At 43.5% G+C, this 22454-nt stretch overlaps 1 protein-coding gene across 1 annotated transcript in view; it reads right to left on the reverse strand.

Moving 5' to 3' along the window:
• Positions 1 to 5196: 5196 nt before the first annotated feature.
• Positions 5197 to 22454, reverse strand: part of PHACTR1 (phosphatase and actin regulator 1) — a 77262-nt gene continuing 60004 nt past the window's right edge. Inside the window, exons 8-11 of the mRNA XM_026841836.1 lie at positions 22146 to 22207; positions 13345 to 13485; positions 9969 to 10045; positions 5197 to 7732 (exon numbers count right to left, since the gene is read on the reverse strand). Of these exons, the coding sequence (XP_026697637.1) occupies positions 7717 to 7732; positions 9969 to 10045; positions 13345 to 13485; positions 22146 to 22207 (296 nt within the window). The 3' untranslated portion in view covers positions 5197 to 7716. The remainder of the gene's footprint in view (positions 7733 to 9968; positions 10046 to 13344; positions 13486 to 22145; positions 22208 to 22454) is intronic.

A 22454-nucleotide genomic window follows, 5' to 3' on the forward strand; every position in this document is an offset into this window, starting at 1 on the left:
ATAGTTGTAGTGTCCAGACGGGCAATTTCAGTGGGCAGTCCAAGTTTGGTCATTTATCTACCGTTCCTACTAGTTCCTTACAGAGGTGGTTCTGAAGTTGCACATGGTTGAGCCTCCTACTGAACACCCGGGCTAAGTAATGTGGGGAAGGCCTTCCCTTTGATATTTGTTTTGTTACCTCTGTGTCATTCAGGACTGTGGTAACAAGTCATTTGATGGTCATTTTTCACGAGAAGCTTGAAAACGAGTTGTTTTGTCTTTATTTCTCCTTGACTGGCTGAGCATGTAACTACTTGCTGCATGCTTGTTTATACAGAACTAGGTGCTAAGAATGGTTTTTCAGTTGTGTTTTTTTTCTTCCTTTTTTCCCTGGAGATAATAGAAACAACACTGAAGCATTCACTTTGGAGAGTGAAACCTCCCCCTTCAAGCTCCCCCCTGTCAAATGTCTTCCCGGGCTTTGCAAACAAGAAAAATAAGCTTAATTTGGTCTGCTCTCCCCTCAAGCAGTAGTACTTTCTCTTCAGAGAGTTTTAAGCAGTGCCACATGTGTGTGCTGTCCCATGTTGCATGTACCAGTTTTTTTCCAGCTGATGTCCAAATGTGATGGAAGCTCCAGGCAAGAAAAGTAGTGCATGGCCACACTGTTGTTTTCAGACTTGGTTGCCTGGGAAACTTGATCTGAGGGGGGAAATGGGGGGAGAGGAAGGTGATGTCAAAGCAATCTTATGCCGTGCCTGCACTGAGGGCACTGAGCTCTTGGCCAGGCGCTGCCAAGCAGCAGTGTGTTTGTGCACGTGCGTTGGGGGGGGTGTGTGTGTGTGTGTGCATGCGTGCACACTGCTCAGCTGGGCTCTGCTGGGCTCCTGTCTGACAGCCATGGGGCTTCCAGTGCCATTATGGGATTTGCTCAATGAGAGCAGCATTTTTCTCTTTTCCCCCTTCCCCCCGCCCCCGAATTAGGTGCCTTTATTTTGGACTGAAGATCAGCGTTTGGGTGCATGTGGATGTGCATATGGATCTAGCGTTTTACATTCTAAACCAGTTGCTAAACAGCTTTGTCTGTCTTCTGCCTCTCAGGGTTAATGTATTAGTGTGTGTAAACCTTAATCATCTAATAGATGTTAAAATATAGTTTGTTGTATCTTCTGTCCCGTTAACAGGGAACGTTACAAGAGAGTGACTGCAGGGTGCACCTGCCTGCTGGCTCTTCCTGTGGGCTGACTCCTGTTTTTCTGAGGTGGTTTGGAGCATCTCGACAAGGTAGCACAAACAGTATTGCTGAGCTGCTCATGGGGGGCTGACTGTTTAATGGAGAATTGAATTTTTCAGCCCTCCTCCGTTTCCTGCCTAAGGATGGCATTAGCTTGCAATTTGATGACTAGTAATTACACGGACTTCACTGAAGACACACGTCTCTTAGACCAGTTTTATGAAATGCTGCTGTTAAAGCATAAAAACACAGCCCCTGTGCAGAGGTCTCAGTGGAAGACATTGGGCTGTGTGCTCATATTCCCTGTACAATGTATCTTCACCAACAGGTTTCTTCTTAAAGCACAGAAATTACCAGACGTAACCAGAACACTATACAATGCTGCTATAGAAGTCATAGGTAGTTGTGGGGGAAGGAGATCTTTAGCCAAAACCTAGGGAGGTTTCATTTATTTATCGAAACCTCACTATATAGCTACAAGCTTGTTGGCTGTCAGAATGGAAATATATACAAACGAGGGATTGTAAGGAGGTCAGTGAAAACCTACCCAAATGGAAACAAACAAAAAAGCCAGGTACCAGTTTTGATCATGTTGTGTCTCTGTATCAGCAATGGAAATGAGCAGAATTTGGTCAAAGTGTATAGACCTTTCATTTCTGTGTAAATGGAAGCGTCTGTGTGCATCAGGGGATGGGAGCTGCTCCCACCTGACAGTTACAGTGAGGGTGCTGGGTGCCAGTGTTTCTTTCAGGTCAGAATTTTTGCACAATTAATTATGAAAACTAAAACAGCCTAAGCACAGCTGTTACCTTCTGTACTTTCTGCAGAAGGCTAGTGAGACTGTTTGAAGGTACATACTTATTCTTCTGAAGAAGGGTTTTTTTTCCTCCCCTTTTCCTTACACGGAAGCTGCAGCTTGTCACAACCTGAAATGCTGTGCAACTGCTGAAGCTACTCAGGGAAAAGAAAAGGCCAGGAGGTGGGGAGTTGGGGGGGGAGATGACAAGGTGATAGGGAAGTAGCTGGATGTGGAGGTATGGCTGCTCTGCTGAACAGCAATAGCACCTGCTGGTACTACTCAGTGGTGTTTTCTCTAACTACAGGGTGTTGGCTATTGGACAAAGACTTGTCAAGGGGGAAGGGAGAGCAGAATTGGCAAATGCCGCACACTAACCCTGGCAGTAGGCACTTGACAGAGCGTACTCTGTACCAAAAACGTGGTGAGAGGTGGGGTTTGGTTGTGTTGGTGGATGGGGGGGTGCACGTGTGTGTAGTGCAGACTGTTGGGTTTGTTCTTTACTAGCCTGGTGTTGGGCACAACTTCAGCAGCGGAGGTACCAGTCACCTTCCTTTGCAAACCTTTGCTGAACCAGCTCACAGAGATGGCAGGAGTGGCTCAGCTGACACAACGTCCCATCTACCTGCTCTGGTAAGTGCAGCGCCTCTGCCTTGCTCCCGGCTGAGGTGTGGGCACACCGCAGGCACTCGCTGCGTCACCGCAGCTGCCCGCCTGCCCTGCTGAGCCCGGCTGGCAGCAGGAGGGCCTGCAGCCCTGACTGCAGCCATTTGTTACCCTATCAGTCAGTGGGACAGAGGATGATAAAATACACGGGCACACGAATGCTTTTTTTTTTTTTGAATTAATTTTTTTAAGAAACTGCATACATCAGAGACAAACAATAATTTAAATATCATGCAGTTTCAGTATGTACAAAAACTAGGACATAGAGATCCAGTTTAATTTTTTTTTTCTAGTTATTTACATCATTTTCATACAGCCATAATCTGTTAAATTACAATACTGGAAGAGCACATATGATTGACAGCCACCACACTCACTCCTATACAAAGACAAACTATATACATACACTTGGATATCAACTGGAAAATGCAACTGGTGCAGGAGTAACTGGGACACATGGGAATGCAGGTAATGTGCCCGTTACCTCCTCTTTGTTTATAGAAGTTGTTCCAAGCTCAAGCAGACTGAACACCTGGGCAAAATAATTTGTCCCCGTTTTTCTTTCCTGATATTTTTATTAGCCTAGTCATCTCTCATGGCTATTTATATGAAGTGATTTTATTTGCAGGCACGTTAGGGAGCCCCCATTCACGTACAACTATGGGTTTCCATCTCACCCATCTATTTTTATGAATGCAGGCTTTCACTAGCTTGTTAGAAGTGCTCCCCCTCTGTTGGTTTACCGAGTTTCCACTGTACAGACAGCACTGTAGAAATAATGAAGGGTGAGTTTGGTAACTAGCTGCAGTGATGACAAAGTGCTGTGGTTACATGTAAGTATTATGCTGAAATATATTTGTGTAATGGGCTAAGTTGTGTCAGTTAACATAAACTAGTTAGAAGTCTATTATATTCTTTACCCCCCTTCCTGCTCTTCTGATAATGTCTGGAGTGCACACTAGGAATTGTCTAAACACAAAAGCTGGCCTGAGCCCTGTCCCAGCAAACCTGCAACCTGAACTTCAGCTTGCAAGTACCTATCCAGCAGGGTGTATGGTGGGGAAAGGCCACAACGCTGACCTTCCCTGTTAGTCATAAATACATCACCAGGTCCCTGCAGCCTGCTGCTGGCTAAGGTGTAGATGGGAGGGCAATGCCACCATTGTGCTTCCTCACTGTCGCTTTTTTCTGAACAATTAAAACTTTTGTCTAGACATTTTAGAATTGCTTTTCCAATCCCTGCTGCCTCCTCAGCTCCCCACCCTGGTTTCCACTTCAGCTTTCCATAGGCTGTAGAACAGATGTCGTAGTACTTTCACATTTTAAGTATGAATAACCCATTGGGATTCAGTAGATTATAACCAAAATGTTGTTCTTTGACTGTAGAATGTTCTCTCCATTACCAGCCCTGGAGATGGATGATGGGAATAGCCATTTTTGTTCTGCATTGATTTTCCCATTCTGTAAACTTTATGTAATTTCTTTGTTACTACTATTAAATCTCCTCCTAATATGAATGAAGATGACTGGTGTGAACTACGATGTTAAAGGAGTCTTAGCAGGAAATGCCATCATCTTTGTCCTATGCATAATCCAGGTTGAAGGGGGGGGGGAAATCATGACTGTTTGGTTTTTGATTCCCCCTTGCAACAGCAACTCCTTTGCTGTGACAGAGATGGCTTTCACAGATGAGAAAACAAGTGCTCAAGAAAACAGATATTAAAAAAAAAAAAAAAAAGGACTAGCTGTTCCCCAGTTCACTTTCAATTTCCCTTGGATGCCAGTGGTGGGTGTGCAAACCGAGGATGTACTGCAGCATTCAGGCACTGAAAGGTTGTTGAATAATGCCTTGCCAAAGGGTAACTTTGCAAAGTACCCAGACTCACTGAAGCGAAAACCAGATGAAATGCCAGTTCTACGATGCTTCCTGCAGTGCCAAACACTTTATATGGCTTCTTTCTCTCCCCTTTTCAGTAATAAGCTCTACCAGCAGTTTGGGAGAAATATGGCAGTTCTTCCACTGTGTCCTGGTGACTGCTCAGCCAGGAGTTAACATAATTAGTAAAAAAAAAAAAAAAAAGAAAAAGAAAGAAAAAAGAAAAAAAAGGAAGAAGCATTGCTGCATGGAGCTGCCCTGGTGACCGCATGAATCCTGAGGCAGGCTGAGCGTGACAACTTGCTGCACAGACAGCCTTGGGCCCAGCCAGGTGAAGGCAGGTGCTGGGGAATGTCCGCGGTCGTCAGCCAGGACTCTGCTGTTACGTGCCTCAACCAGTGCCCAAGGGTTTATTTAGGCTACCAGCCTGGCAGGCCTGGCTGTCACTGGGGTCCCTGCCCACGAGGGACAGTGGCAGTACCCAGAGTGACACTGCCCACAGGCTGCCCATTGCCCTGGGACTAGCACTGAAAACAGACTCATGGTAGCAGTTGCTACTTTCACCTCCTTCCTCTTCATTTTAATCATAAAATGAAAAAAAAAAAATCTCACCTTTTCCTCCCACCAGCCTGCTGAGTTCTGTGATGGTTACTGCTGCTCCTTAAATGGCCTACTCTCATGGTGAACCTCTAAGCTAACAATGGCAGGGCAGGTATGGGATCCATACTGGGAACATGAGGGCTTGCTGCTCTTCAAAACAGCTATGTTGCAGGGCATTTTCCTAGTACTGTGTATGTGCAGTCAAAAAAAGCACAGCGTTTTGTTTTCCCTTTTTAAAGCTGTGATGCAGTCTTGTTACATGTGTATGTGTATGTGAATGAATTTAAAAACATGAACCCCAGGTTTTCATGAAAATAACCCCAAAGCAGTGGATTCCTGGCTAGTAGATAAGTGCTCTCTGTCTTTGCTGCACTGAGCGGATAACATTGCACATTAAAGGCTTTCACTACTGCTGAACTTGTATCTAAAGTGACTGCAGGCTGGTGATACAGGGGTCACTGGGTGTGTTTCTTCAGAAATCATCACCCAGCCTGGAATACCGCAAAAATGAGGCACCAGAAACCAGCTGGTTTTTGCTTTCATTTGTAGCATCTTCCATCCTATTCTTAGTTAATAGCTAATAATCCACAGCATTGCAAGGACAGCCACACATGAGAATGAAAACGTTTGCTTGTCTCTGACAGAGAGCAAATCTGTGAGGTATTAAGCACCACCACTAAGCATAAATGGAGTGAGTCAGCCTCACTGCCAGTGTCACTTGGGCAGGCTGAATGCTAGAGCAACTCCATGGGCTATGTGCAGGTCCTTTTGCTTTACTCCTGCGACCAAAGGAATGAGATGGAGGCCTGAGAAGAGGCAGGAGTGTTGGCACTATGCAGCCTTGGCCATTAAATGCTTGGGTGCAAGAGACTTCTCAGCCCAAAATCAGTGAAGGGCAACATTAGCATGGCATCAGGGGAGGTAGAGAGGGAGCACAGAAGAATGGATAGCTACATGGAAGACTGTGAGAAAGGAAAAAATAATAGAAATAACAATACTGTAGTAAAAAAACTTTGGCCTCTCTGTTCAACCTGTCAAAGCAAAATAGCTCTTATGGAAGAAAAAAAGGTCCTGAAGTAATAATCTAGAACTCCTGACAATTTTGCTACAGTGCTTTGGGCCAATGGTCCAAAACATGGCATAATAGTTTCTTGCTAGAACTGGAAAGGAATCCAAGACAATGTTTGCCTCAACTTGCTGGAGTCAAGGACTTTATTTTAGAAGGTGCTGGCCTTAGTTCAGAAAAGCACTTAAATGTGTTCAGCTTCGGTTAAGCCTGTCAGACATGTTCTTGAATGCAGTGAGGCTGTTTGCATGCTTACGCAGTGTTAAGCACACGCTTAAATTGGCAGGTAAACCAAGCCCAGAGTGACCAGCTCTCTGAGCTCTACTTGGTCAGTTTGTGTGTAAAACCACTATACTAAAAAGAAATTAAAACCAAAACATAACACCTCTGAATTGCTGTCCTTATACCTCAGCTGTGGGTACCAGTGATGAGTCCCACCATCCATACCAATGCATCAGGCTCCTTTTGTTAGGTCAGGTAACACAACCTGTCACACTTTTCTCAGTGTGAGTTTAGGATCAGTTCTTGAAACACATGATATAAGAGAGGATAGACATCCCTCATCAGAGCCCAGTTCCTCCTGTTGTGTGTCCCTCTGCAGAGCTGGTGGGAATCCCAGCCTTTCTTGCTGCCAGGCATGCGCTGGCTCTCATACAGTCATGAGGCTTGGGTGTAAAAAACTACAAGCTGAGCGAATGCCATGCAGTGACCATGAAGAGATGGGGTTTGCTTGCTTGTCCTTAACATTCTTATCGCTTACTGCTGATGGGTTCACAATGGTGTTTAGAAAATTATACCTGAAAGAGATGAAAAATAGTTGCTAGAATGGAACCAGCCTTCGCTAGGGAGTCCTGTTCTTTACAGGTGATGCCATTTTCTGGTTGGGAGCTGAACAGTGCCTATTGACTGGCCATAAACTTTTCCAGGGAAAGAAATGCTTTTCTAGTCAGATGATATTCACAGATGGGCTGGCCTGTTTTGCTCCTTCACAATCCTCATAAGGTGCTTGCAGCCTGAAAGGAGTGTTTGGTATAAGTGCTTTAGTGCTGTAGGTGCTCATCTTTTGGAGACTTCACGCAGGCCAGTGACTCCTTGAACACCATCTCAGGGCTCTCTAGACTTGATGACAGAGGCTTGTCAGGATGAGGGGTGCCTGAAGACGAAATGGATGCACCGCCAGCTGGGCTTGAACATGTATGGCAAATCCACATGCCGGGAAAGTCTTATACATAGATGCCAAGTCTTGGCATGATTCCCACCAGGGGTATTTTCTGTTATTGAAACTTGAACCAGCAGGTCTGATGATGCTGCAGTACCCATCACATGTAAATACAATTCTCCTGGGTTTTTTATATTTATTTTTCTACTATTTTTTTTTTTTAAAAAGGCAGTTCAGAAGATTTACATTGTACGTAACAGAGAAGTGAATAATACCAGCACTTATGGTTCCTTTTAGTTATGTTTTGAAGATGGCATAGTAGTCAGGTAGAATTGAACTGCTACGGTCTGTGAAACCTAAAAGCCAAGGGAAAAAAAAATAGTAAGAGAATCACATGCGTATTATACATAAAAAAATGGAGAACTAATTGCTACAACTAGGCAGCTTGATTCCTGCAGCGCTGGCACTGTGGACCCAGAACAGACATTCACACTTCTCTGATCCTCAACAGACTTGCAGTTCATAGGCATAAGCAGCTTGCATCAAAATACACCAAAGACACTAACAGGCTTTGGGTCCATCCTATCCGATCCCTGAGTGAGTTATTAGCTAGTCCTCTTTCAGACCACATCATGCTTGATTCCACAAAAATTGTCTGATTTAGACAAACCTGACAACCAGAAAGATTTACTTACAATTCAAGCATAATTATTTCTTAATGTCAGAAGCTAAAGAGACAAGTAGAGCTTAAATGGCCACCCTTCCTGCAAGTACACCCTGTGTCAGAAGGCCTGGGTTTGTCAGCTCTGCAAATATATTTTTTATTAAGCTTTGATTTTTCACTCTATCATGAATTAATTAATGTGTCCCACTAGTAAAGCACCACACATTCTTTGCTCAGCTCATGCCTCTGCTTAATGACATGAATAGCTCATTACCTTGCTAATGATTTTATAATGGTGATTTATCTAAGTTTGTTTAAGGGAATTACTCTATTTTGTCTAAGTGTGCCTCCTTCAAGTGCATACATCCTGAAGCCACTTGTCTAACCAGTAAGTCCTGCTGAACTTCAGACAGACTCTTACTCCAATTTCTATTATATTACCTCTACCTCTGAGTATGCCTGGCTCACACTCAGTGAGTCAAAGCTACTCAGTGGCTTTCAAATTAAAACTGAGTCACCTCATAGGGTCACTGCTTACCCCAACATTGGAAGAGAAGCAAAATACTGCCCAGAAACCTGCGAAAGCCAAGCAACTCAAGAGACTGCCAGAAAACTAAGCCAGTCTCTGTGTGGGATGCTAAAGACCTCATGGAAATCAATGGAGTTCTGTGGAGCTCAACTCCGTGTAGCAACACCCCCTTTAAAACAGCCTTATCCTTTCTAAATTTGTCATTGCTCTCCTGGAGTAGTGAGCCAAATGTCCCTCAAAGGCTCAGTCACTGGGGTCAACAGATCTAGGCCAACTGCACCCCCTAAAGCTTCTTTCAGATCTTGTGGCTCGAAAGCAGCTGGCTTGTCTCTAGCAGCACTCCGTTATTGCAAACCCCAGTGCAACCATCCTAGCACGTGCTAAGAAGTAGAAGGGAGACTGTTGCTGCAAGGGAATATATGCATAATACATACGGTGAATTTTAATATAATTATTAATTTATACACATAAAAATGCCCTAATGCAAAATTTATTTTGCCTTAAGCTTTTCTGTATTTTTCTTAAAAGTGTGAACTGCATTTTTTATGAGCACCTGGCTGATGAACGTATTAATATGAGGGCAGTGCCAGTTTTGCACCAGATCTCACTGTCACTTGTCTTCAATACCTAGCGCTTGTCTTTAATGTTTAACAATGAGTGGGGTGTTAACGTTGAATTTGTAAAGGCCTGACTTCAGCTGAAATGCCAGGAGTTCAGCTCATCTCAGCATCAAAGCCAGAGCAGACTCAGCACAGGCTGTGTGAGGGGACGTGCCCTGACCTCCCAGCATGCCTTGCCCGAGCCTGTCAGAAAGGAGGGCTGTTAGTTTGGGGTCATGGATAAGTCATTTGATCTCTACCTTTTTAACTAAAAAAAGCCTAGGCATGTAAAAAAATAGTGGTTCTCTTATAATGCCAAACTTGCTATTTCCCCACTGCACCGCCTATGGCAGGACACAGAGGACAGGACTGAGAGATCTGTGTGTGGGACGTGCATAGTGTGGAACAGCTGTAAGGCTCCGTGGGGTTTTAGTGTACATGCGTTTGTCCCTTGCTATGTGCTGGCTCTACGAGAGTTTCCTGTCCTTCTTCAGACAACAACACTATTAACTTTTGCTATCAGAAGAACAGACATACAGCCAAAGCACGATGATTTGAAAAATAAAATTAAAGGAGGTTACACTTTATTAAACAGACGGCACGTGCCTGCACACCACCACATGACGGGGCAGCACGAGTTCATATGTGCGAATTCCTTTTACAGCCTGTAATTCTAAATGTTGTCTAGACCTCATGGTGTGTTCAGTGGATGATGGAGAAACAGCTGCTCGGTTGGTTGGTTTTTTTTTTTGAAAACAACAGTATTCACTGATAGTATTAAAAAATTAATCTCAGCTTACCTTGTTAGATGCCTACTTAATTCATGGACTTCCATTTCAGTGCTTTTAAATTCATTAAGCTCTTTCCGAATGGCTGCCTGTAAAGGACAAATAAACTCATAAATGTATAAAAAAGAGAGATCAAAATAAGTTCACTTTGTTCTCAAAACAGTGTATTAAAAGTGAAGCAGATAGCTAACATTATCAGAGAGAGAAAGAAAAACATAAAAAAGACTTTAAAATGTGAAAAGGAACAGAGATAAACATGTTCTAAATTACATAAAGGGAAAAGATAAATCCTTTGGTGGAATGGCTCGATTTGAAAATGCATCATAGACAATGCAGATACAGAACCAGTTCTGGCTTATTATGTAAACACTTTCATGTACAAAATCCAAATTAGGTAAGCATGAGAAAAAAAACGTGCACCACAGTTTCTCAAACACTGCGATTGGTTTCAGAGCTGGGCTGTGAGAAAACTCCACCTGGATCCTGACAGACTCACGTGAGATGTCTCCTGCCTTTATGCAGTCCTGAATTTCCTTGTGTGAAGTTGCCTAAAGGGGCTGAGCTTACTTGGAGGAAAAGAGGGATGCCTGGCTGCCTACCCTCCTCTCCACCTCGGGCTGTGCCCCTCTCCCTCCTCCTCCCTTCTGACCTGGCTGTGGCATTTGCTGAACCGATTCAGTGTACTAATCCAGCAGAAAACTAGCCCCAGGTGGTTGTATTCAGCACCAGGAGACCCAGATACCTACAGCTGCTGCAGTTTGTCCAGGAGGGAGAATAAGGGGTGACTGGCAAGAAGAGAAATATGTAAGAGTTAAAAAAAGAAGGAGTGACTAGGAGGGACTCAGCTTTGTGGTGGAGTGGGGGCTCAGCAGAACTGGCTTAAGTCCCACACCCAAAGTCATGAATTCTGACAGCCCTGTGACAACTGCAGCTCACAGGTGGGCCTTGCCATGAGCATTTGGAGAGGACGTACAAGGTGGCTGCTGGGGCCAAATGCTCCCATGGGTCCAAGGTGTGTGGCTGCAGCCTTTCTGCATGATGCTGAAATTGGCATCAGTGGCTGCAAATGGCTCCAGTCAGTGGTCCTCATGTCTGTCAGGAATTTTTCTTCATGAAGGAAATCTAGTGCAAGCCTGAAACAGGGCTTTTGCAACAGCCACTGATACAGTCACCTTTGCCTTGACAAGCCCTAAGCAATAGATTTTGTGAGTGTGATCTATAGAAAAGGCTCCTTGTGCCCTTTCTGCAGAGCTTTGCTTTTTTATTTACCCTAGAAATATCTGTCAGGCTCTGCCTCCATCTATCAGGACAGAGCAGTAGCTATGCAGCAACTGAAGGGCCTACCTTCAGCAGACCAATTTGCTGCTTAAGTGACTGTGAAGGAGGCCACATGGGCTGCTGACTCTCGCAAGGTCTGAAATCTATTCCCGCCTGCATCTTTCAGCTGTTGGAGAGATTTAGAAGTGTCCTTTTTATTCCTGTAACAGTCAGACTTGGTAAAGACAAAGTCAGGCTGAAGGCAGTTCCCTACATCCAGCACACAGAGCAAGATTTACTGACAGAGAAGTCTGTTACTAAAATCTGTTTTCTGCAATAAATCTATCCTGTGCTGACCGACGAAGAGAGTTATTGAATCAAAACTCTGGAAGAAAGTAATCTTTTACAGGATGTTGCAGTTTTGTCAGGCATTTCAGAGTTGCTTCCAGTTTGTCTGGTTATTTGTTACAAAAACAGTGGACAGAGTGGGGGGGGAAAGCAGATCATCTGAAATCAGAATACCACCCATATGACCCAACTCCCCCAAAAATATATGTGCTTCCTTATGCCATAAGGGGCATTAACATTAGAATGACAATTTGTTCTTCTCCTGCTTTGCTTAGAAAAGGCTCATTTGGAGAACATAAGCCCTTTGCTCAGTGTACTGACTTTGCAAATGCAGTATAAGAAAGAAAACGTGGCCTCAAAGTACTTTGCCTTAGTACTGAATTCTTTACTAGGCTATGTTTAATAGTGGTATTTAATACTTTTTCTTTTCACAGGATGAGAAAGGACCTCTCTGCACACCAAATCTTCCCCTTTCCAGATGAAGTCTCTCCATGCCTTTAATCTCATACAGGGATCTCTCAAAGGCTGTGGAAACCAGTTGGAGATTTATTCTCTCCCTCATCTACCAATTGGGAGAATATAACTAAGCCAGCTGAATAAGATCTTGTCCAACGTGGTGAGGTAAAATGGGAAAAGCTGATTTAACCCAGTATATTATGGTCTGTGGACAGTCCAGAGGAAGTTTTTCTTTTTTATTCGATCAGTTTATGCTACAATAATTTATGCAAAGCTAAACTGGAAAAGCCCTCTGTCAAGGAGAAAACCAGTGGTCAGAAAACTATACAAGTCCTCTGGTTAAATTATAAAGTAGCATGGGCTGCCCCTTCCTCTGTGAATAAACTCAAGAGCACCATAAATGAGTGGCAAGTCAAGAATCCTGCTCCTGTCTCTAAACACTGGACATCATGGGCTCCATCACTGTTTGACTCCCACAGCAAAGAAAGTCAGGTACCACAAAGTCTTTAAAATCACATGGGCATCACAGAGCAACTAAAGCATGGCAGTCACTGATCAGCCCCATAGTCCTCTTTGTTTTCAGCTGCCATAAAATGTTTAAGTCTTCCTCCTGAGGCACCATTAAGACCCTTAGGATGTGACTGATGTAATTTTCCAGCACTTTAACCCCTCTGCCACCAGTGCCGACACCACAGACACCACTTGGTGAAGGTCCATCAGTGCCCTCAATACCAAACGTGCAGCTTTCCTCTATCTGCAGGGCTCATGCGATTTCAGTTTAGTGCTTAAAATACTCTGAGGAATGGAGTAAAGGCCCCTGTTGTAACACACTAGTGAGAAGTTACCTGGCTTCAGTGGGACGGAGGTGCCTTTGCCAGTTATGTGACCTGCTGCCATTTTTGCACCCAGGCCTGCTCAGTTCTGGCACAGCAATTTTTGCTGTCCCACTGCTCTGCTACATCTTGCAGGAATTCTCAGCTGGCAGCATTATGTGTCAAGACCAAAACCAACCAACCAACAAACAAGGTGGCTGCCATCGAGACCTTTCCTCAAAGGGCTTGACATTTTCTCCGCTCTGTTTAAGTGGTATAAATGCTGCTAGGCTTGCTCCTGCATTTCACACCTATAGGAGCCTTCTTGCCAAAGATTTATGACTCAAAATAACAAACCTTGTCAATGGGAAGAAGCCACAGGTGTGTTGGGAAGGGATGTCAGGTGGAGGTTTATTCCATGATGGTCATGGGACCTGTGGGACCTGAGGGATGCTGTTTGCTGTGACATGCTCTAGCTTTTCAGATCACTGCTCTCCCAAAGTTGTTCCACTTACTTTGTCAGCAGCTGTGAGTCGTGTCCAGGGTTTGTCCGCCCTCCTGTCGTAGTCCTGCGCGTCTGCCACTTCTACATAGTCACTGAAGCGGATGAGGATCTTCCTCTCACGTAGCTCTTCTACCGTAGGCCTTTGACTCAGCTGCAGGTTTGAGGAAGGAGTGGAGAAAGACATCAGGACTTTGCTTTTTCCCTGCACAGTGCTGCTTGGGGATTTTTTTTACTACAACCATCATTATGATAATAAGAGGATTCAGACATTCCCAGTACCGTTGTTTTTATCAATCTTTCACAGAATTGCTACTTGGAAGATAACCTCTTGTTAATAGTGCCTTAAGTATCATCCCACCCTGCTGCCGGAGCAGCCCACTGATGTTTGGGAAGCAACTGTGACCGGAGATCCCAATCCCTGGCTGACGTTGATCAACCATGGCAGAAGTGAGATGTAATGCAAGAAAGTCTCCTAGTGCACCAATGTCTCGGGAAGAGATGAAGACCATAACACAACTTTAGAACTACCCACACAGGCTGTATGCTCCCCAGCCTGGAGCTGCTGCGTGTGCTTACGTGCTGCCTGGGAAGAGTCAGGCAAAGGCACTGAGCTGCTTGTGCCCTGAATTATGTGCAAAAAGTGTCAAATGACTTTTCTTACCATTCTGATACTCTGCAGACTTGTCCTTACCTCCAGAAAAGGCAGGCAGGATGATGACTAGTGCTCACTGAACTTTTCACTGTATGCTGCAGCTCTATTTTGTGTCACAGCCTATTTGACTTTTAACAGTTTACACTGCATACTACAAGCCAAAAAAAAATAAATTGCAAGGGTGGATTGTATCATGTCAAGAAATCATCTTCATTGTTTCAAAGCATTTCTTTCAAATTCCACAGCAGATTATGCATCCACAGTCAAAACTTTCCTCTCAAATTAGAAACAGTAGCATGCTGGTAGTCCACCTATCGTGTAGCCAGTTACGTGGCTGGGGATAGGAATTGGCTTTCAGGGACCAATTCTCCTTGGATGCACAGCATGCTGGTTAATCTCAAAAGCAATTACACAACTGTTTCTGAAGAAGGTGCTACATATATATATATATATGCATGTGGCTGTAGGTTAGCTGCAAAAGTTTCACTATTAGAGTGGAATGTTTGCAATCATGATATATCAGGAAAAATAATATCCTGATAACAATTAGCTACACAGTATATCATACTATTCCCACTCACTAGAAGTAGGTGTGATTTGCAATACTTCACCCTTGTGAATAGTGAAAGGTCTAAATATTTCATGAAATGCCTAAGACTCTATTCTGCAAGGTTACTTCGGCTCCGGAATCCTGACATGCACTTCCAGGTTCCTCCCAAATTAAGTGTCTCAGTTCCTTACATTTCATCTTCCAGGGAGAATTATGATTCAAAACAGCCAGGATGCTAACTGGAGGGTGAAAAATCCCACCTTTCTCCAGCATTTGGGTGCTGATGCAAGATAGCTCCATTGCCCCATCCTGCCTCTGGCTTTAAATCCCTGTGTGCTTGTTCTTGGCATGGATGGTTGCCTCTCTCTTCTCTTTTCAGAAACATGGTTGTGATGGGAGGTGACAGTGGGGCTTACACCGATTAGCCCTGAGCATGCATTCACAAACTGGGTTCAAACACCTCTTGCAGAGAGTCTGCAGAGCTGCACTATTGTCCTGTCTGTGCGATGCTCAGGAGGACAGGAATCAAGTTCTGCCCTGTCTGGCTGCAGCCCAGCCATTTTGCACCCACCAAAGGCAGAGAAATCATGGAAAGGAAGTGTAGCCGGTAGCACAGCTCCGCACTCTGCTATGTAATGCCCTTGCCTAGGACAGCTGGCATCAGTCAAGTCACAGCTCAGCAGTTCATCTGTTGTCTCCAAAGCCATTTTAGGGTAAATGACAATGTTTAATAGGGGGAAAAGCTCCTTGCTGGTTTGAAAAAGAACAACTTCTAATCATCTAAATATTGCAAAGATCTTAAAACTATAGAGTTTTCTCAGCACTACCTTCTTCCGTGGGGCACATTAAGTTTCCTAGGGTGAGCTGCTCTGCGTGTGGGTGTCACGCAACATTCCTCCAATTTCTTCCAAAAGCTTCTCAGGAAAAGCCCTCTTTGGTACACCCACATTCAGGCCAGCCATACTCAGGTCAGGCAAAGAGCATGTATGCAGTGAGGTTAGCAAGAAACATGCCTTTCTGAACTCAAGACTACATTTTTGGGACCTTTTTTCAAAAAAGCAAAATACATCCACAGTAGGCATAAAGTTTTTAGCTTTTTTCAGACAACAGGATAAATGTATCTCTGAGCTAGAGTACCATGTCAGAAAAGCCAGAGTAGATAGAAACACGTATAGATTTTAAAATGTTATTTTTCATTTTAACGGAACAGAATTGCCTCTTCAGCCTGCATCCCTGATACCTACACCTAAGTCATCTGCAAGGCAAATACACTCTGCAATTAGTAGACAGGCTTTTAACAAAAGCTATACCACGCTTCGAGCATAATCACAGTCACACCATGAGTGAAGCTTCTCTCTGTCCTGCAACTCATCTTGAATGCAATTTCAAATTGGTAGGTTTTTCTATCAACCCTAGTACTAGGAACAGCAGCTGATACATTATTATTCAGACAGCACAGCAGAGTTTTGCTTTGGATTATTTAAAATCTAACCCCTGACTATGGGAATAGAGGATCTTTATGCTAAAATAATATTATGACTACACCTAAAAAATTCAAATATAAAGGCCAGCCTCCATCTCTACTTGCATCCAGTGCTCCTTTCCTCACAACAATATGAATTAAGGGTGAATCACCAATATTACCTGTGCATTTCTCAGCTTTTATCATTTTAGGACATAGCCTAAATGTTGTTTTTCAGATTACAATGGAATTTTTTGAAAAATAAAATGTCTTACTACATGGAATATGATGACACCAACAAAATATGAAATCATGTGAATTAAACTCTGTGTTTCTAAGTGGCTATAAGGGAAGCAGCAATTCCTACAAGCTTTCCAAGCTGAAAGAGGACTTTTAAAAAATGAGTGGCTCTATTTCACAGCTTCTGTCAGGGTCTTGATATTAGTCAGCTTTCACGGTTGTGCTAATCGAAGTGATTAAGTTTGTACAAAGGAGAAGGTGGCTGTTGATACACTGAAACGTGCTGTGCCAGGCTGTTGTCTAGTTGGTGTCAAGAAGGCAAGAACATCAAGTGCCACAGAGGTGGTGGTCCTTCTGCTGGCCATGTGAATTCATTGCTGGTATTTACCTCAATGCTGCACTGGGTCTTAAACAGCTAATCTGGCTTCCTTGGTGTGCTGGGTGCAGGTTAAAATCAAAGAAATGATCGTAAATGTTAAGGGTCACGTGATGAAAGGAGACACATCTGAGGTAAGTTCTTATGTTTGCAAATGCACAAAAATCAAATCAGGTGCATCACCTACACATTTTATAGCACTGAAACTCACTGTGACCCTTTAGTGGGTGTGAACAATGATGCAGTGAATTATATGTGAAAATATTTCAATATTTCATAAGCACATCAATGTTAATGTGCATTTTTCATTCTTAGGTGACAACTGAACGTAAGACAGACTAAAACCTGCTTCTTCTCTTCCTCTGAAGTCATACAACTATTACTGTATATTATTTTTAGAAGCCCTGCCTTTGCTTCAGAAACCGACAACCAGTGCAATTTCAGGTACTTATACACCCCACAGAGCACTTGGAACAACAGAAGCACAGAGACTGGGCAACAAGCTCAAGGTGACCCAGGACACCTGGGGCAGAGCTATGAACAGAAAAAAGATGCACTGACTCTTGTGCCAGTGCCCTGGCTGTGAAACAGTCCCGAAATCCACAGCCTGTAGCATATAGTTCATGTGTAGCCATAAATCTACATATATTTACATACATAAATCTACATATATTTACATATATAAACACACACACACACAAAATATATTCAGTAGATTAAACTAAAGTGCCAATCTGATCATACTAAATGTAAAGAGAGGGACAACCACACCAAGTGGTTTTCTAAAAGCAATTAATTAAAGCTACATTATTGGAATGGTTCACAAACTCCCCGGCCTCTTTCTCATGCATTGCAGAGACTTCTTGTGAGCTGCTAAGCATGAAGGTCTCTCAGTATGTCTGGGCTACCCAGCATCCTTAACTCTTAAACAGCTGGGGAAACAGCTTTGCAGAGCAGACTCTAAGTGGCTCCGTTGTAGGTGTCAGTTCAATGTTTGTTCACGCTGAGGGCACAGCTCACCTGAGATCTCACCTTGGAGTTTATTTTTATGACCTGTGAGCTGAGGTCTCTCGGGTCAAAACCGGTTAATGCTACGCAATCCTTCTTGGGCAACACCTGTGAGTGAGCGCTGCTTCTTCAAACAGGCAGAAAGAACAGGGCACGTTCAAAACTACAGTAAAGGACATGGTCAAGGACACGATGCGACTGCCTGCACAAGGTGGTGGTGCTCCGAGCTGGGGGAAAGGGATCTTACTCACTGAGCTGGACCTTATTTTACTTATTTCTGTCAAATGTCAAAGGGATGTGCACGTGTGTGTCTGGACTTTTTCTGGGTTTGCCACCTGGGCATACACATTTCTATTTACCTGTTTGTGAATATTTGAGAGCTGAGGGAGCAGGATAACTTTATGGTGAGTGACCTTGTTATGTGAATGTGAACCAGGACAAAAATCCCTTTTGAAGTAAACAGATTGTATTAATGCAAAAGCAGTGTAAATGAGGACAGCACCTCTCATGTCTTGTCACGGGAGGTCAAGTTTTCCTCTGTATCACTGGAGATAAAAATGGGCATGTTTCAAGCTTTGACACTAAGCCAATTTGCAAGGGACGGTTTAACACCACCCCCTTTGTTCTTGGCATGGGAAATGAAGCAAACCCAAGCACCACCACCAAGTAAAGTGGAGCGGGACGCACTCTTGCCAGTCCAGTCTCGGGATTTAGTCAAATCCAAAATGCTGAGTTTGCTCCACTTCAGTCACAATGAAGCTTGTTGTCTTGTCACTCCATCACTGCCTGCTTTGTAACCTCGTTAAAATGTTATGGTTGTTATTTAAGGAAGAAGCCAAAGTGAAAAATTACAGATCCTAACAGGCAGTGTACACAACTTCCTCTCTCCTTTGCTCCCCACCTTTTGTGGTAAAACATAGGAGCAGGGTGTGATGAAAATGCCCTGAAGACCTTTCCCTCTGACTATAAATGCAGTTTATCCAAATTAGCCACTAACCTTTTTTCTTCTCTGACCTTTCCCCTCCCCTCTGCCTCCCTCTCACCTCCTTCTGATGAGTCTCACCTCTCTTAAGGTTCATTATTTTGAACAGCCTCTGAGGATGCAAGCCAGCAGAGTCAATTAAAGAAAAGATTGAACCGCGAGACATTTCCCAGTGAGGCATCAGTGAATGGAGAGTTTAAGTTGTTCCAGGGCAGGAATTTAATGGGAATAAATATTTCAGATTATTGCATGGATTTTAAGAAACAGTCACACCTTATCATTTTGGTTGTTAATATTACAGTTACAAGATTTTTAGTTTTGGAGCAAAACCTCCAGGAAAAATTAGCTATTAACAGTGGGATATAGGAAGCAGTAAATAGCTCTGGGAAATGGGGAGCATGGTGCTATTTGAGAGAAGAGAAGGTAGAAAAAGTTTTATTCCTCTTTGCAAGTGATTTGTAACGTGTTCTGTTAATCCAGGCTACGATTTTCTCTCTGTAATGGAAATCCTCAGGGGAAGTTCAGGCTTGTGTTCATTGCTTTGTGCTTGGCCAAATTCACTGCAGTTCAGAGATGACAGATTCTTAGTAGTAATTCCTAGGGGACCAGTTTTCCTTGTGGAGAGGACCTGCTTGCAACACTTCTCCCAGAGGGCCTCTGCATGTTAATATTCCTGGAATGGGCTTGTGGGCCAAGACCAGTGCTCAGAAAAAAACCCTTCCTAATCCTCATGTCCCTCCACACAAATGAGGGAAGTCCATGCACCCAACACTGCTCAGTGCTCCCTGAGGGGCAGGGAGAGGGAGCACAGGGGTGATGGATGTGCAGAACCCATCCACGGGCATCTCAGGTGACAGGCAAATACGCTTCACCTCTCCTTTCTCGGGCAGAAGGGACTCGAGCTACAGAGAAACTGTACCAAACAGCATTTGCCTTCATTTTGTTCTTTGAATGGCAGCTATTCCCTATCCCCGGTTAATATGCAGTTACATGAGTCTGAGAGGATGAAAAGTGCTTAAAGGGGCAGCGCACTATAAGTCACCTGATTCAAAAAATTTTTTTTTTAGAAATTGCCTGTCCAGATGATTAATTCAATTGGATATTTATTGCTGACTTTAATAAGGCACCTAGACCTAGCAAGGTAATCTTACTTATTACAGCACATCATGTTACAACTTATCATCATAATACTGTAACAAAATGTCAGCACTGAAGGAATTTTAAGAACAGCTTTTTAATGGATGAAGTGGGTTGTTCCCTTGGAGTTGGAATGATGCCACCAAAAAATCAGCGGCAGTAGCAGTTTCTATAGTGCAAGGTCAAAAGTCTTGTGGGCGGCTTCTGCAGAACCCCCTTCCCTTCTTATTACCGACTACACATGGTTATGAGGAGGCAACGCGACATACTTTCCTTATGTTCAATCTACCCTGTGGGCATGTGCGTGCATTAAAACTCAGTGCAAACAGAAAGGTCTGCTGGGCAAAACACTTGCCATGCTCAATTAAACTTCTGCTTGATCTGAGGTTTAACACTGTTTGGTAATAAGACTTCAGTACAAATCGACAGAAGGAGTCTGCCACTCTGCTGCAGACACAATGGCACATCTGGGACATGCTCATGAAAGACAGAGCTGTAGAATAACAACAATTTTTGCAGGATTCGCTAGGTGGTTGGCATTTCTAGTTGTTATCTATCCACTTGCACACTTTATTCACTTCTTTCCTCTAGTGATTTCTGAGCTTTTATGACATTTGGTAGGCAAGAATAAAATTTGTTGTTAGACCAGGCCTGTGGTTCTTTCGTTAAAATGACATATCACTAGAACAATTTACAACAGTTTAAAAGGATGACTGAAGTCAAACCATGCTAAGTCATGTTGCTACCAACCTCACAAGTGTCGGGGAGAAAAGTCTTTACTAGGGAAGAAGCCAAAAAAGGCTAAAAGGAATGTGAGTGGGAACAGGGGTATGAACATTAAAGAACCGACTGCCAGAGGCTCAGACTGATGCTGCTCTCACCGTTGTTTCTACTTAGAAGTGCAAATAAGACAAAGAAAAACATCTCATAGAAAACTGCTGAGGTTTCAGGGAGCAGACACTGCTGCGATGCTATAGCAGCCTGGGTGTTTTAGCTGAGCATGTGGCTGTGGCCTCTGCCTGCACCAGACAATTCATGTGCTTTGTACCTTTTGAACAAAATAGCGGAGGATGGGAACTGTGCGGCGATAACACTGGCTGAGTTAGCAAGTCCTCACTTCTTAGGCAGCAGACTGGGTAAGGGTATCTTTGCTTTTTATCTATTACAGCCGTTCATCATGGCATCAAGTTTTGGATTGGATTCCTGTATGAGTTTACCCTTCAATGTACAGGGAAATCGAGAGCCTGGTAAAACTGTTATTTCTAGCCTTTCTGCAGAGCATGTCCCATGAAACATCTGCAATGCAGTTAGGATCTTTTCTTTCAGGCAGTGCTACAAGGGGATGTGAAACCATCCCGTCCATTGTTGTCAGGAATGTAAGTGTTTTAAAAATAATATTACAGCTCTCTGGGCCACAATCTTAGCTCCTGCAAACAAGAGCAGTATCTTCCCGTTGGTGACCAAGAACTATGCTGATTTATGTGAGCTGAGAATAAGGCTTGAGATTTTTAACCACAAAATCAAGCAATCCAGCTCTTTCCATGTATATCTACAGCCCTTTCCTTGTCATTATTTATACTATGAAAGCTTGTGATCACATAGGTCAAAAAACCGAAGCCACCTAAAAATGTACAGGGATGGATTGGTGCTGCTTCACAAGCGTATGAGTTTTTAGGGGGCTTTCTCCACCTCTGGAGACAGGAAATATGTCAGTGATGAAATGAAGTTTATCTGCAGTAACAGGATGGATTGTTGGCTATGTATGTTGGGGCATCTGTAGACATTTACACCAGCTGTGAAACTGAATGTGTGTATCTGAAATGATTGTTCTTCTGTCACAAGAGTAAATGACTTTCAAATGGGAGGAAAACCAAAACCAAACTATGCTGTTTTGCTCATCCTTCACTGCCAGTACAAGATTGGTTTTTGCACTATACGCCATTTTGCAAGTACTTGTCTCTATTTAGTTTAAATGTCTCAAGTGACAATTTCCCTTTCCAGAACAAGTTTATTTCCCAGTTTTATGCTTTTTTTAGGTGGAATTTTCAAACAGAATCAGCACTGTTTTAATTTTGCTCTTTTGGTAATGGCTTCAGAGGCCATGACATTTACAGGGAGCAGGGTTAAACCAATGCTAGGTTTTCTATCCTTCACTGTTCAAAGCTCCTTTGGTTTTTAAGACTAGATCTTCTTTTGTCCTGTTTCAAAATGTTACCAGCACTAGACTGCAAAGTGGTTCCCTTCACTCTCTGTGGACTTACACCCTGTAACATTGGTGATTTGTTTTAAAGATTTAAGACTTCTTTTCACACTCCACTTTTGAAAATGATGCTGAAGAAAAGGAAAAAGGCAAGCAACTGTGCAACAGGGAGAAAGTTACAGTAGTGTCATAATTGCTTCTCACCTTACGTGTTAATCTTCTCTTTATCTCTCGTTTTTCCTCCTGCTCCTCTTGCTCGTTCCGGGCTGTAAAAGATTTACAAGGATCTCAGGCTGTGGACACATTAGGCATGCACAGCATGCAACAAAATAAGCCTCTCCATCAGTTTCAGGACCTCTCTGATGCACAGCATGTCCCTCTGGGGATGGTGAACTTCCTTGATCCGTAGCTACCGCACTTCTTCACACACTTCATAAAACATCTACAGCCTCCTTCCTTTTCCTGTGTTGGCACCTCTTCAGGTGTGTCACTTTCTAGAAGGGCCAGGCAGTG

The sequence above is a fragment of the Athene cunicularia genome (genome assembly GCF_003259725.1).
Source record: "Athene cunicularia isolate RWA chromosome 2 unlocalized genomic scaffold, athCun1 chr2_part1, whole genome shotgun sequence".
NCBI classification, from domain to species: Eukaryota; Metazoa; Chordata; class Aves; order Strigiformes; family Strigidae; genus Athene; species Athene cunicularia.